Here is a 13,367-nt window from a genome sequence, read left to right on the forward strand (position 1 = left end):
GTAGATCAATAATCCTGCATCGAAAAAAAAGATAGTGTCTTTCCAGTTAAGACAATGTATTGTTGCAGTGGTGGAAGAAGTCAAATCCTTTATTGAAGCAAAAGTACCAACAGAAGAAAAGTTCTGCAAAAATGTTTAATTAAATATATTACATTAGGTTGTTCCTAATGATGCACAGATATGTTGCAAAGGGTAACACACCAAAAAGATTTTGGAACCACAGGTTGAATGTTAAAATAATGCGTTGTGTTTTATGAGAGTGTAATGTCTTTTTTTAATGCAAAATGCTCATGTGAAAATAAACTACTGTGTCAAATAAACATGTACAAGATTCACCTCTAAAAGTATAAAGTAGCATGAAATGGAAAAATTAAAATGCATTTATCTCAAACTTGTACAAGTCAGTACTGTCCAGGTCTGCATTATTATGACATTACAGAAGTTCTCTTGGGACACAATTTAAGAAAATCAAGAAAAAAAAAGTTGATTATGAATGTTTTCATGTTTTTTTATTTTTGTAAATACAATGCACGCAACTCTAAGATAAAGAAAGGGAAGAAATAAATATAATCAGGGGTGTAAATCTGCAGCAGCAGATTAGCATTATTCTATTATAGTGATTAATAAGAAGACAGCCGCTGCTCACCTCAACAAAATAGACCATAGTGATGTATTATTGATCCGATTTATGTATAATCTGATACAAGGCAGAAGTTGAGCTACTCCATATCACAGGAAATTAAACAATGTAAGATCTATGAAAAATGTTATACATGAAACATTGGATTTGAAGATTAATATTTATTTCATCATGAAGGTTTTATCCAACCATTCATAACCACGTCCTGAGTTTACTTCAGCAAGAGGGTGGAGGGCGTCCCTGCTCTCATCAAACATGACGAGGGTCACACCCACAGCTCTGTCGACCACAGGGCACACATGAACAGCCATAAACAAACAACCAGAAGGAGTTACATCGAAACCTGAATGAAAGTTAGCTTTCTCCCCCATCTCACCTGCACAGAACGGCTTCGTTCAGCTCCTTGTGGATTTAAAAACACTTGCTGTGAGGAAACTACTGAGCCAGATATATGATCAAAGTGTTATTTATATATTCAGTACGGCGGTTTAACGGCTTGATTTAACAACATAGTACAGCTGAGGCTGATGGGATCACCATGACCCGATGAAGGTGCTCGATCAAAAGTTAAAGGATTACCACTCAGTACTATTCATCCTGAGGGAGACATGAATGTCTACGCTATCCGTCCTCTAGTCACTGACATGTTTCACCACAACTACAAATATCAACCTCATGGTGGCCCCGAAGCAACCGGCAGGGGACCCCCATCACTAGGGTTCATCCTGTCGGGACCATGAACGTTGATGACCGTCGCCCCACTCCAGAGCCTCGATACGAGCACGATACAAACTATTAAAAGGTATGTGTGACATCGTGCAACAAATACACAATTGCATCCTTTTCATAAATGTATTTTTGTATTTCATTAGAAAAGATAAAAAGCTTATTATCTGGAAGCTGTCAATGTTCTAGTTAATAGGCACATAATTACACTGGCATTACAGAATTTACACGACTATGTGTCATTAAGGCCTTTTGGAAAAACCCTGCTTGGTTTCATAGGGGACGGAAAATATGACATTTGAAGAATTATGGAAAAAAGAAGAAAGAAGCATCATTACAATGAGAACCCGTGAGCAGCTTTGCATCTCACAGCTTGGCAGCTGATTGGCTGGGCTGAGGGCCGAGCCACTTCTCCCCTGCAACAGAGATCAAAATGAGATTGGGCAAAAAATCTCAGGCAGCTACGGCTTTGTATGCGTTTGTCTTGGTGGATGACGCGCGGTACGGCAGTTATCTCACCAATGCAGTGAGCCATGAGCTCAAATCTATCGGATCCAAAAAACACCTCTGGCTTTCCATTCACATGACACACCACAAGTGGAAAGCCGAATGCCTGTGAAGACACAATAGGACAGAATTAGGTCTTTACATAATAATGTCTCGTCTCTCTGGCCTGAATCTCCAAGGACAACTGAAGGACAACTGACCCCCAGATCAAGTGCATTCTGTGTGGAGCTTTTCAGCTTGTCTTTGATCTCTTTGGACTTGTACAGCTCCAGCACTTCTTTAACCTCGCTGTCAGACAGTCCTGCCTTCATCGCTGCCTGCACAAGTAAACAAATGTGATAAGCGCTGTGAAAATTCTAAACTGAGTTTCTTCATCTTCTCAAACACAACCAGGCTGGAGACGCTGGTACCTCAGACAATGACGCCGGCTCTGTGATGTCTTTGTCCTCCATCCAGATCCTTCGCCACAGCTCCCGAGACACCCGCTCCACCTGCTTGTCTCCATCCTTCTCCCTCGCTTGTACTGCCGTCACAAATCGCATCGCAGACAAGGAGCCTAGGAGAAGAAACCAGAATAACACCTGCATTATCAGCAACTTGATCCAGCCCTGGTTTAATCAATACATATCACTGATCCTATCAGATCCTGCGTGTAGATACCTTTTTCGAACATGGCCTCGAAGGGGTGAGCTGGAGTCTGCAAGGGAACATCAAAATACTCTGACAAGCGGTGCAGGTCCTTGGTCATGTACATGAATTTGTTCGGAATCACACCAGGGGGCTTGTTTCCTGTCATGAAAGATAAACATAGTATAAAGAATAACAGTACTGACAGTGTCCCCGCAGATAGGAGTAAAGGTCCTGTATTCAATATGTTACTTAAGTAGAAGTAGAAGTATCAGCATCAAAATATGTCCCAAAAAGTACTGAATATTATTGGATTATTATTATTGATGCATGCATGTATTTTCGTTTAGTGATGCAGATGTTAAAGGTGGTGCTAATGGACACTCAAGTAAAGTGAAAGTAGCTCCAAACTGTACTTGAGGACAGAGCTCGAGTCAAGGTGCTCGCCTACTGACCGGACCCTTGCATGACGCCACCCAGGAAAGCTGGACGCAGCTTCAGCTCGATGTTCCACACGTGTCTGTAGCGGCACATGACCTAGAAACACACACGGTCATTTCAAAAGACCAAGTGGGTGTCTGCGTTATTGAAGCATGACATCAAAAACACACACACACACCTCGAAGCCAAGCCAGGAGTACGGCGAAACCACATCGTAGAACAACTCGACTACTTTCTTGGACGTCATCTTCTTGCGTGCAGAGGTCCGTAACTCTACGTGTAGCTCACCGTAAGGCGGGTCGTCTCCGGAGCTTTGCAAGCAGTGTGTCAGAGTTCAACCGACCTGCTGTCGTGACCTCAGCGCTGCCCTCTTCTGGAGCGACCGATAATCATTTACCTTCGTCTTCTTCTTCTTCTTCTAGGCCGCTTGTTTCTTCTTCTTTGAATTTAACAGCGGAAGGCGAGGCGTCATATTGGCTCGTTACCGCCACCCACTGGACTGGAGCACCACTCGCACCACGTGATCGTTGAAGGACACGTGGTGCATTGACACGCCGGTATTTTCCTTTGAGTAGTTTTCCAAATAAAAATCACAACCTACATTGTTAGATTTACTATTTTGTGTTTTTGTATGTCTAATTAGTCACCTTATTGCACTAACAATAAAAGTAAAGAAAGAACGTAGATTATTAAATAACAATACAATTTCAAGATGTATTCCCAGAATGAAGTACAACTTTGAGGTATTGCTTCTTATTATGTAACTATCTATTTAGACTATTTAACTATATTTATGTTCACAGCTTACTCGAGTTACAATATTTACACATTCGTTCTAATAATTGTTATGATATCATAATAAATATATATATATATCGCTGATGATACGTTTCAACTTTTACATTTCACTTTACTTCCCTCATTCATTTAAGTAAAATTGTTTTATTGACAATGAAAAGACACAAATATATGTTTCTGGTAGTTTTATATCTTTAACAATTCACTGATATACAATTTTACGCTTTTCATGAATGTAGTATATTACCGCTATCACAAAAAGTAAAATATGTATCTGCCTAGAAATACTATTTACTTGTACACTCTATTTACATTTAAGCCATCCTGCAAGATAATAAAGTAGTAACAGACTAGCAATGTTTATATATATATATATTTAAAATCAAAAAATGTATATTTCTTTTTTAAGTCTCTTCTTGAGGGCTTGCTTGATCTTTGAGTTCAGCCGACCCCAAACTGTCAGCAGATAGATGTCCTGGAGATTTGTCACTGAAAAACAAACACAAAATTAATCATATTTATTTCTAGTTCAAATCATATAATAGATCAGATTTTCAGAAACCTTACCTATCTCCGTCTTTATCTGTCTGTAAAGGAAGAAGGAACATTAGTTTAAACTTTTCAAAAGTATTTTTCCAGTCATGCGCTTCAATCTCATTGTTCTTTTTACCTTTGGCTTTGGTGATGCACTGCCACCCAACTTCCTCGGTACCCCAAGAGTCTCGAATGAGTGACTCCGCACTCTAATGGCCCTCTAATGAGAGAGATTTAGAGGGGAAATGGTAAAGTGAAAATAATAAAGTCACATATGGAAGAGTACTTCTGAAACTTTAGGGATTTGCCTTAAAGTTTTCAATGAATCCTCCAGTCCCCTCAGATGCCCCCCGTGCACCCTCAGAAGATGGGAGAGCAGACAGTGATGGATCCCCCATCATGTACTGGGAACGGGTGGAGAGTTCAGCCTGCAGGCTCTCAAGAAGCAATGAACGAGTACGCAGCTTTGTGAGGGAGGAGGGACACAAATCAGAGCTTGGATATTTACGAAGGACGAGCATTAATCAAAATAGTCTTCCTCTACCTCCAGTCTGCTGAATCGTTGAGCCTTATAGCAGGAAATCTCTGCATTGATGAGTTTGGTCAGAAGGAATTCTCTCAGCAGGGAAGACTGAAAGACAGGACAGAGGAAACTAAGACTCCTCAATAATGAATTTGTACTGTGGACTCAGGCAAGGACAGGTGGAGTAATACAAACAAGTGTACTGGGGACCTAAATATGCTGGATAAAGATAAGGATCAATTATAAGGGGGCCGGACCAGACAAGAGCTGGACCGCCAATTCCATCCTGATACTCGGCAGGTTGTGAGTATCATGGGAAGACACTAGAAAAGTGACACAATAAAGTATAATCAAAGCAGACAGCATACCGACTTAATATTCTATTAATTTACTATTCTCCCACAATTCAATGTGCAAAAGAAATGTAGAAAGCTAGTGTCAGCCGAAAGAATTAAAATAAGTTGGTAAAACCACTGTGGGGAAAATTTACAAAACAAACCCCGCAGAAAAGTTATAAATATTTGAAATAACTTTTTGATGTCTATTTGTGAAGTGTGCATTGTAGCTGGGCAGCAGAGACAATTATGCAGACATGTGAAGGTGTAGCTGTGGCTGCGACATATATTCCTTCAAGTATTTAGAGAAATGGTCTCTTACATCTGTGAAGATGGGAGGATCTGGAAGTACCGGACCGAAGGGGGGAACATCCTCTCTGGCTGTGACGGACACCTGTGAAGAGGGGAAATTAATATTAGACTGATAACAGATATATTAATATAAGTGTGTATTTCTTCTGATTAAAGTAACAAAAGATTGCCGCACAGAAATGCTGAGGTCGTCTTAAAACTGAGTCACCATAGTTCATCCAACAAAGAGCAGCGAAACGTTTTTGTATTTTGCTGTCAAATGACCCACAAAGCTTACGTTAAACAAACAAACATCAGCAGACATGTTGGATTATTTTGAACCATCAAATAACAATATTGGTATAAAAATAAATAATACAATATTGGTCCGGCCCTAAAAAGTACAATATGTTTTTTAAGCTAAATTCTAGATCTGTTGAACAAGATGCCACTAAACTTGTATTGATAGGGATGATAGATTCAACTATTTCCCGCGTACCTGGTACGCTCCACCTGTCTCCTCCGGGCCCTGAGTCCTCCGGACCACCAGGAAACAGTGCAGGAAGTGAGACTTGATGACATCAGATAAAAACGGGGTTGGGCCCTCCTGGTAGACCAAAGCTACAATGTCATTGCCAATGTGTCTTTTCCTCTGTAACTGGAGAAAAAAACAGAAAAGTGTGTCAGCATCTGTTTTCCAACTGGTGCCAGACGTCCAGAAGAAGCTGTGAACCCTCGGGGCGACGCGAGCGCTGACCTGCTGCGGGTCGCCCTCGGTGAAGGGCAGTTTAGTTGCGACATGGAACATGATTTCTCTGCCGTGAAAGGAAGTGAAGACGGCTTCACTTCCTGTCTGACCATGACACACATCCAGTCCTCCTCTGAACCTGAGAAGAGAGAGCGAGGAGAAAGAAATCCAATGATGACACACATTGGAGGTGTCGTTGTGAAAGCTGAACGACGTCATCATGAGGCACTTTACCCGCTGAAGCCTTGCAGTCGAACCGTCTCTCCCAAAAGAGAAAGGAGCTCCTTAAACTCTTCACTTTCCTCAGTGTTACTAAGTATGTCTTCCTCAGTGAACTGGAGAGAGATGGATGTTGTCTGAGTGGGCGTGGTTATGATGTGGCGCCATACTTCAATCATTTCTATTATTGCACAATGTCTTACCTGCCTGTTCTTTTGGTACAAAATGCCAAACTTGAAATTAGGAGACACTCTGTGTTCATCAAATGTAGTTATGAGTTCTGGGGCCTGAGGGATGAAGGAAAGAGGGAGAATAGCATGAGAGGATTTAACATCAGCGGTCATATATGTTTTAGTTATTGGCGATTTTGGCACGTTACCTTGAGGTAGCTGACGACTTCAAACTTCGAGACAGTCACTCTCTCACAGAGCATCTGGAGAGAAAAGGAGTCATGTCAGAGACGTGGTCAGTACTTTGATCAAGCACGGCACTGAAGTACACTTATGAGGGAGTACTTATGAGCTTATTTTTTCTGTTTTATGCTACTTTATACCTCAATTTCACAATGTGTAATTTTTGATCCATTTATTCGACTACTCTAGTTATTGGTGACATTGTAGATTATCTTATCACATTTTAAAATACGACAAATTGTCACAAACAACCACATGTATAAAGTAGTTCCAACTCGACCGGCTCCAACAATAAAAATACGACATACATGTCCAGTAATGAAACATACAAGAAAAAAAAACCTGAAAGGAACTCTGACAACTTTTACTCATAATAGTTTAGGTATTTTTGCTGATAATATTTATGTACTTCGGCTTACTGGGTATATATATATTTCCTCCTTCTAGAATGAGTAGTTTGTACCTTTGCTAATTCAACAGCAGATGGGATGCTGGGGAAAAGAGAGATGGAGAAAACTGCGTGCAGAGAGCACTCCTTCATTCTGGGAGACAAGAAAAAGGATCTCTGCATTGTCGTTGGGGATGCAAAATTGCTTAGAACGAACAGTTGCTACACACAGAGACATTTCAATCAAAATGTCTGCAACACACAGTTTTAAATGGAGGGGAACCTGAAGGGAAAGAAGGATGCTCTGGGAAATGCAGCTTGGATTATACAAACATTGCCTCATAGTTGACTAAAAGAGCTTGAGATCTCAACCTGAGTATCACCCGCAGCTTGCTCTCCTCTTCCTCCAAGCACACGGAAAGAACCAGAGGCCCCAGCGATGGATCCACCGCTGTGAAGGAGTGATGGTACTAAAGGGAACAAAAGATAACGAAACACAAGTTCAGGAAACATCACACATTCCTGGAGACTTTAAGTCTGCTTACTCGTGAGCTGAAGCTCTCGTGGTAGATTTTGGCCTCCCCGTCCCGCTCCATGATGTCGTAGCTCTGTGGGTCGAGGCCGTGCTGGGAGGAGGTGGGACTCACATCTGCAAGCCTCTCCAGAGGGGGGTCTATCCAGTAGCCCCCCAGCTTCGGAGAGAGGATGAGCGGCAGGTCTCCACCTATCCTCAGAAGCTGAGACTAAAATAGACACAAAGGAGCACCTGATGATGATGATGATGAGGGTCTGTCGTTTCTGTTGTTTGGGGAAACAGATGTCGTGGCGTTCACAGAAAGGTCGGAGGCAGCCCGCACCAATGGGGTCAAACCTGCGAACTGAGTCGACTACGTGTTTGGTTAATTCTCAGATTGAAGACTAACCTTCAGAGGAAGAGGGAATGCACACCGCTGCTCATCGATCCTGCTGCCCTGATGGACAAGGCGAGTATTGATAAGATGATGATAAAGTTCTCTGAACACCCGAGCTACACAAGATCCATCGTGCTGCAGCTCACCTGCAGCTTTTCAATGATTTCAAACAGCTCCGTGTCCTGAGGCCAACAGGCAACAGGTGTCAGACACCAATGCGGAGAGAAAGGAAAGGAGGAAGAGGAACATGACAAATGGTTCAGATGTGAGTGGAAAATTCTCAGAAATGCCGGATATTTAAATAGATTAGATTTAATTAAAAAAACAGGGGAAGGTGCACGCTGGGAAATGATAATGATATCACCCTCTGGTTGCTGCTGGCAGAGGGGAAAGACTGCTTGTCCCTGGGAGGAGAGTCCAGGATGTCCAGGATGTTGTCCTCTGCAGATTCAGGTCTGCAGCAACAGGTTAATTAACAGCGCATCATCACTTCTCATTCAGCTCTTATTTCATCCAATAAAGCTTGAGCTCGAAACAACTGCAGATGTTTGATGGCCAAAGCTCACCTCGTCTCATCGCCACACGTGAAGCTGTCCACAATGTAAAGAAGGAAGTGAGAACGACTTGGAGAAGAAAGATTAACTCAATTTCTGAGAGTTATAAGTGTGATTGAAACGTATGTATATGGAAGATGTATGTGGATATATATACATATATATACATATATATATTATTTTTTATTTTCTTTATTATTTTTTATTAATTTAATTATTTGATTATAATAATTTAGGATAGGAATATAACATTATTTTTTGCTTCTACCTATACCTTTTCAGTCTTTCTGTTTTGTATATTATATAGAATAATATTGTATTTTATTGCAACGATTGACTGAATAAAATACACCACAACAACAACAACAACAGCTCTATCTAATAAATGATGTCATTAATCATTCAATACATGTAGCTATACTCAATTGACTCAAACATATCAATCGTAATGTGAGACGACTCACCCTCCATATCCCCCGAAAGTACAACTTCTCTTCCTGGGGAAAGAGGTGTCATTCCTCTTCTCTCTCTCCATGGCGTTGGTTTCACTGGGAATGTTTGTACATGCCAGTTTGAGACCGAGTCAATCAGGTCTGGCAAAGGTTGAATTAATCCACTCTCTCATTCTGTCTCTCCTCCCTCTCTCTGCCCCCTGCCTCTCACTCATTTAAGCTACCTTTCCTCCCTCTGTCCTGCTGTCAGCCAGACGCATTAACCCAATCAGGGTCACGCAGGTGAGGGAGATGCATGAACCGGAGGATGGACACGGTCTGGCGGCTTCATGCCATCGATCCTCCTGCTCTCAGAAACACGCATGGTGGTTTCTCCGCCCGACTGAACTTAAAGATAGACGTGTAAATAAATCAATGGGGGAGACATTTTCTCCCGGACCTGTTACCCTTTGAGTCAGTAAGGAGCATCAATTATTGACAAGCACACACAGTGAATGTGAGGAGGTAGACAGCAGGGGAGGGTGAAGTGTATGAGGGAGAGAGAGATAGAGAGGGGGAGAGAGAGGGAGAGAGAGATGGAGAAGGAAAGGGAGAGAGAGGGAGAGATACAGATGGGGGGGAGAGGGAGATGGAGAAGGAGAGAGAGATGAGGAGAGAGGGAGAAAGAGAGGGAGATGGAGAGGGAGGGAGAGAGGGAGAGAGTTGGAGAGGGCGAGAGAGAGGGAGAGAGATAGAGGGAGAGAGAGGGAGAGAGAGAGGGAGAGAGAGAGAGCGCAAGAGAGAGAGAGAGGGGATGAGGTGTCCCAAATGATACTTGAATGACATGTCCTTCCGTTTCCGTTTATACTTCCTGTTGATGGGTCAGTGGATCAGATCAATGTGACGGGCTGTGAGATGATTAATGGGACCGGAATGACGAAAAAACAAAGTTCAGCAACACCAACTGTGAGTCTTAGATTTATAGATGTTCATGAAGTATTAGAGAATTTGTTTTAACTCAATCATGCTGTGAAATGGCTCCTACAGTTGGTAGTGACAGCACCATAGAGTCACAGTGAAATGGACCGTTCGTGATACACTTTTAAAAGATAAGACGTTTAAAGAAAGATATTTTATATTAACAGCTAAACTGATTTGATAACGATACACAATAATGAAGAAGAGATATTTTTGTGACATATCACTCCATATTTGAGACAAACATCAAACAAAATGTATACGTATATTTAATTATTTTAGGTTTTGTTACTGTTGACTATTCAGCACATTTGTATTGATGGATGTGGGAGAGGGAAGTTGGAGGACCTTGTGAAATTGTGAGAAGGAACTCGACTAACTTGAGAATGATACTAACTACATGTAATATATTACTGTATGACTTAAATAATTACACTGTAATGCTGCAGGTAGGGAGGCCTGCGTTAACCTTAGTGAGATTAAAAACACAAGGTAAGTTTCAAATAAGACAGCAATAAGAAAACATGGCAAATGTGTATAATACTGCTATATGATATAGAAATCATATCAATTAAATTAAATAGGTGTGAATGGAGGGTTATGTTGTTGCTTGCAATCTCACTCCACTAAATCCCACTCTTTCCCTTCAAACAAAGGAACTTCCACTATGTTAACAAGGCAGGTAACTCTAGCTGTTACACTTACTAACCCTCAAATATAAGAACATGTTACTTGATTAAAAACAACATTTATGTATATGTCTTGCATTGCTATACAGGACTGTCTCAGAAAATTAGAATATTGTGATGAAGTTCTTTATTTTCTGTAATGCAATTAAAAAAACAAAAATGTCATGCATTCTGGATTCATTACAAATCAACTGAAATATTGCAAGCCTTTTATTCTTTTAATATTGCTGATTATGGCTTACAGCTTAAGAAAACTCAAATATCCTATCTCTAAATATTAGAATATCATGAAAAAGTATTCTAGTAGGGTATTAAACAAATCACTTGAATTGTCTAATTAACTCGAAACACCTGCAAGGGTTTCCTGAGCCTTGACAAACACTCAGCTGTTATAAATCTTTTTTTACTTGGTCTGAGGAAATATTAAAATTTTATGAGATAGGATTTTAGAGTTTTCTTAAGCTGTAAACCATAATCAGCAATATTTAAAAAAATAAAAGGCTTGCAATAGTTCAGTTGATTTGTAATGAATCCAGAATGCATGACATTTTTGTTTTTTTAATTGCATTACAGAAAATAAAGAACTTTATCACAATATTCTAATTTTCTGAGACAGTCCTGTATATGAATATGATAAATCGATAATTTATTTGGCTTCTAATGATGAAAAATGACCAATCTGTCTCTGTTTAATCCAATTTCTACTAATATCTACGCATACAAATTTCCTGTCAACCTTTTTGGAACAATCTGAAGTCTAGATGAATCACGTGACAATCCACAATTTTGAATTCCAGTTGACGCGACCCTCTCTTTATACACCTACAGTGCATCCGGAAAGTATTCACAGCGCTTCATTTTGTTATGTTACAGCCTTATTACAAAATGGATTAAATTCATTATTTTCCTCAACATTCTACACACAAAAACCCATAATGACAAAGTGAAAACTGTTTTTTCACATTTATTAAAAATAAAGAACGAAAACATAACATGTACATAAGTATTCACAGCCTTTGCTCAATACTTTGTTGAAGCACCTTTGGAAGCAATTACAGCCTCAAGTCTTCTTGGGTATGATTCCACAAGCGTGGCACATCTATTTCTGGGCAGTTTCTCCCATTCTTCTTTGCAGAACCTCTCAAGTTCCATCAGGTTGGATGGGGAGCGTCGGTGCACAGCCATTTTCAGATCTCTCCAGAGATGTTCAAGTCAGGGCTCTGGCTGGGCCACTCCAGGACATTCACAGAGTTGTCCCGAAGCCACTCCTTTGTTATCTCGGCTGTGTGCTTCGGGTCGTTGTCCTGTTGGGAGATGAACCGTCGCCCCAGTCTGAGGTCCAGAGCACTTTGGAGCATGTTTTCATCGAGGATGTCTCTGTACATTGCTGCATTCATCTTTCCCTCAATCCTGACTAGTCTCCCAGTTCCTCCCGCTGAAAAACATCCCCACAGCATGATGCTGCCACCACCATGCTTCACTGTAGGGATGGTATTGGCCAGGTGATGAGCAGTGCCTGGTTTCCTCCAGACATGACGCTTGGCATTCAGGCCAAAGAGTTCAATCTTTGTTTCATTAGACCAGAGAATTTTGTTTCTCATGGTCTGAGAGTCCTTCAGGTGCATTTTTGCAAACTCTAGGCAGGCTGTCATGTGCTTTTTACTGAGGAGTGGCTTCCATCTGGCCACTCTACCAAACAGGCCTGATTTGTGGAGTGCTGCAGAGATGGTTGTCCTTCTGGAAGGTTCTCCTCTCTTCATAGAACAACGCTGGAGCTCTGTCAGAGTGACCATCGGGTTCCTGGTCACCTCCCTGACTAAGGCCCTTCTCCCCCGATCGCTCAGTCTGGCTGGGCGGCCAACTCTAGGAAGAGTCCTGGTGGTTCCAAACTTCTTCCATTTCCGGATGATGGAGGCCACTGTGCTCATTGGGACTTTCAAAGCTGCAGAAATCTTTCTGTACCCTTCGCCAGATCTGTGCCTCGATACAATTCTGTCTCGGAGGTCTATAGATAATTCCTTGAACTTCATAGCTTGGTTTATGCTCTGATATGCACTGTCAACTGTGATACCTTACATAGACAGGTGTGTGCCTTTCTCAATCATGTCCAATCAACTGAATTTAGCACAGGTGGACTCCAATCAAACATCTCAAGGATGATCGGTGGAAACAGGATGCACCTGAGCTACATTTTGAGTGTCATGGCAAAGGCTGTGAATACTTATGTACATGTTATGTTTTCGTTCTTTATTTTTAACAGATTTGCAAAAATTTGCAAAAAACAGTTTTCACTTTGTCCTTATGGGTTGTTGTGTGTAGAATGTTGAGGAAAATAATGAATTTAATCCATTTTGGAATAAGGCTGTAACATAACAAAATGTGGAAAAAGTGAAGCGCTGTGAATACTTTCCGGATGCACTGTATGTCTATCTGACGTCCATGTGAATCACGTGACGATCGAGCGTTTTGAACTGTTTACACGCCTCCTTCTGTATGAACGCAGGTGATTGGAGAGTAGACCCGTCACTCAAAATGTATCCTCCTCTCATTGGTCAGAATTAAATACAACGAATTTTGTAGTCGCTCTCCTTGCTGCCCTGAGACCCCGCGGAAG

General features: G+C 41.2%; 2 protein-coding genes across 2 annotated transcripts; both read right to left on the reverse strand.

The window, feature by feature from the left end:
• Positions 1–483: 483 nt before the first annotated feature.
• gstk1 (glutathione S-transferase kappa 1) lies at positions 484–3,335 on the reverse strand. The gene is made up of 7 exons (XM_056445176.1): positions 3,120–3,335; positions 2,956–3,037; positions 2,534–2,662; positions 2,284–2,429; positions 2,074–2,190; positions 1,886–1,979; positions 484–1,782 (listed from the first exon to the last, which is right to left on the reverse strand). The coding sequence occupies exons 1-7, from the start codon at positions 3,186–3,188 to the stop codon at positions 1,733–1,735; spliced, it is 687 nt and encodes a 228-aa protein (XP_056301151.1). The 5' UTR covers positions 3,189–3,335; the 3' UTR covers positions 484–1,732.
• Positions 3,336–4,007: 672 nt separating this feature from the next.
• Positions 4,008–9,190, reverse strand: rap1gapl (RAP1 GTPase activating protein-like). Its single transcript, XM_056445111.1, has 19 exons — positions 9,120–9,190; positions 8,668–8,724; positions 8,466–8,556; positions 8,248–8,283; positions 8,114–8,161; positions 7,736–7,933; positions 7,563–7,660; positions 7,266–7,344; positions 6,769–6,822; positions 6,593–6,676; positions 6,405–6,505; positions 6,180–6,309; positions 5,922–6,080; positions 5,454–5,525; positions 4,818–4,904; positions 4,582–4,737; positions 4,410–4,493; positions 4,307–4,326; positions 4,008–4,228 (listed from the first exon to the last, which is right to left on the reverse strand). Exons 1-19 carry the CDS (start codon positions 9,188–9,190, stop codon positions 4,144–4,146), a joined length of 1,710 nt encoding a protein of 569 aa, XP_056301086.1. The 3' UTR covers positions 4,008–4,143.
• Between the last annotated feature and the right edge of the window lie 4,177 nt (positions 9,191–13,367).

Source organism: Pseudoliparis swirei, chromosome 22, assembly GCF_029220125.1.
Source record: "Pseudoliparis swirei isolate HS2019 ecotype Mariana Trench chromosome 22, NWPU_hadal_v1, whole genome shotgun sequence".
Classification (NCBI taxonomy): Eukaryota; Metazoa; Chordata; class Actinopteri; order Perciformes; family Liparidae; genus Pseudoliparis; species Pseudoliparis swirei.

What these genes read in the sequence shown, in the direction of transcription:
- rap1gapl (XM_056445111.1), bottom strand. Translation starts at nt 9,190, where the DNA reads ATGGAGAGAGAGAAGAGGAATGACACCTCTTTCCCCAGGAAGAGAAGT. An exon ending in ACGAGAGCTTCAGCTCACGA is followed by an intron (nt 7,661 to 7,735) that starts GTAAGCAGACTT and finishes TGTTCCCTTTAG; the next exon opens with TACCATCACTCCTTCACAGC. An exon ending in CGACTGCAAGGCTTCAGCGG is followed by an intron (nt 6,310 to 6,404) that starts GTAAAGTGCCTC and finishes CTCTCTTCTCAG; the next exon opens with GTTCAGAGGAGGACTGGATG.
- gstk1 (XM_056445176.1), bottom strand. Translation starts at nt 3,188, where the DNA reads ATGACGTCCAAGAAAGTAGTCGAGTTGTTCTACGATGTGGTTTCGCCG. An exon ending in TGGCGTCATGCAAGGGTCCG is followed by an intron (nt 2,663 to 2,955) that starts GTCAGTAGGCGA and finishes CTTTCATGACAG; the next exon opens with GAAACAAGCCCCCTGGTGTG. An exon ending in GCTCATGGCTCACTGCATTG is followed by an intron (nt 1,783 to 1,885) that starts GTGAGATAACTG and finishes TCTCTGTTGCAG; the next exon opens with GGGAGAAGTGGCTCGGCCCT.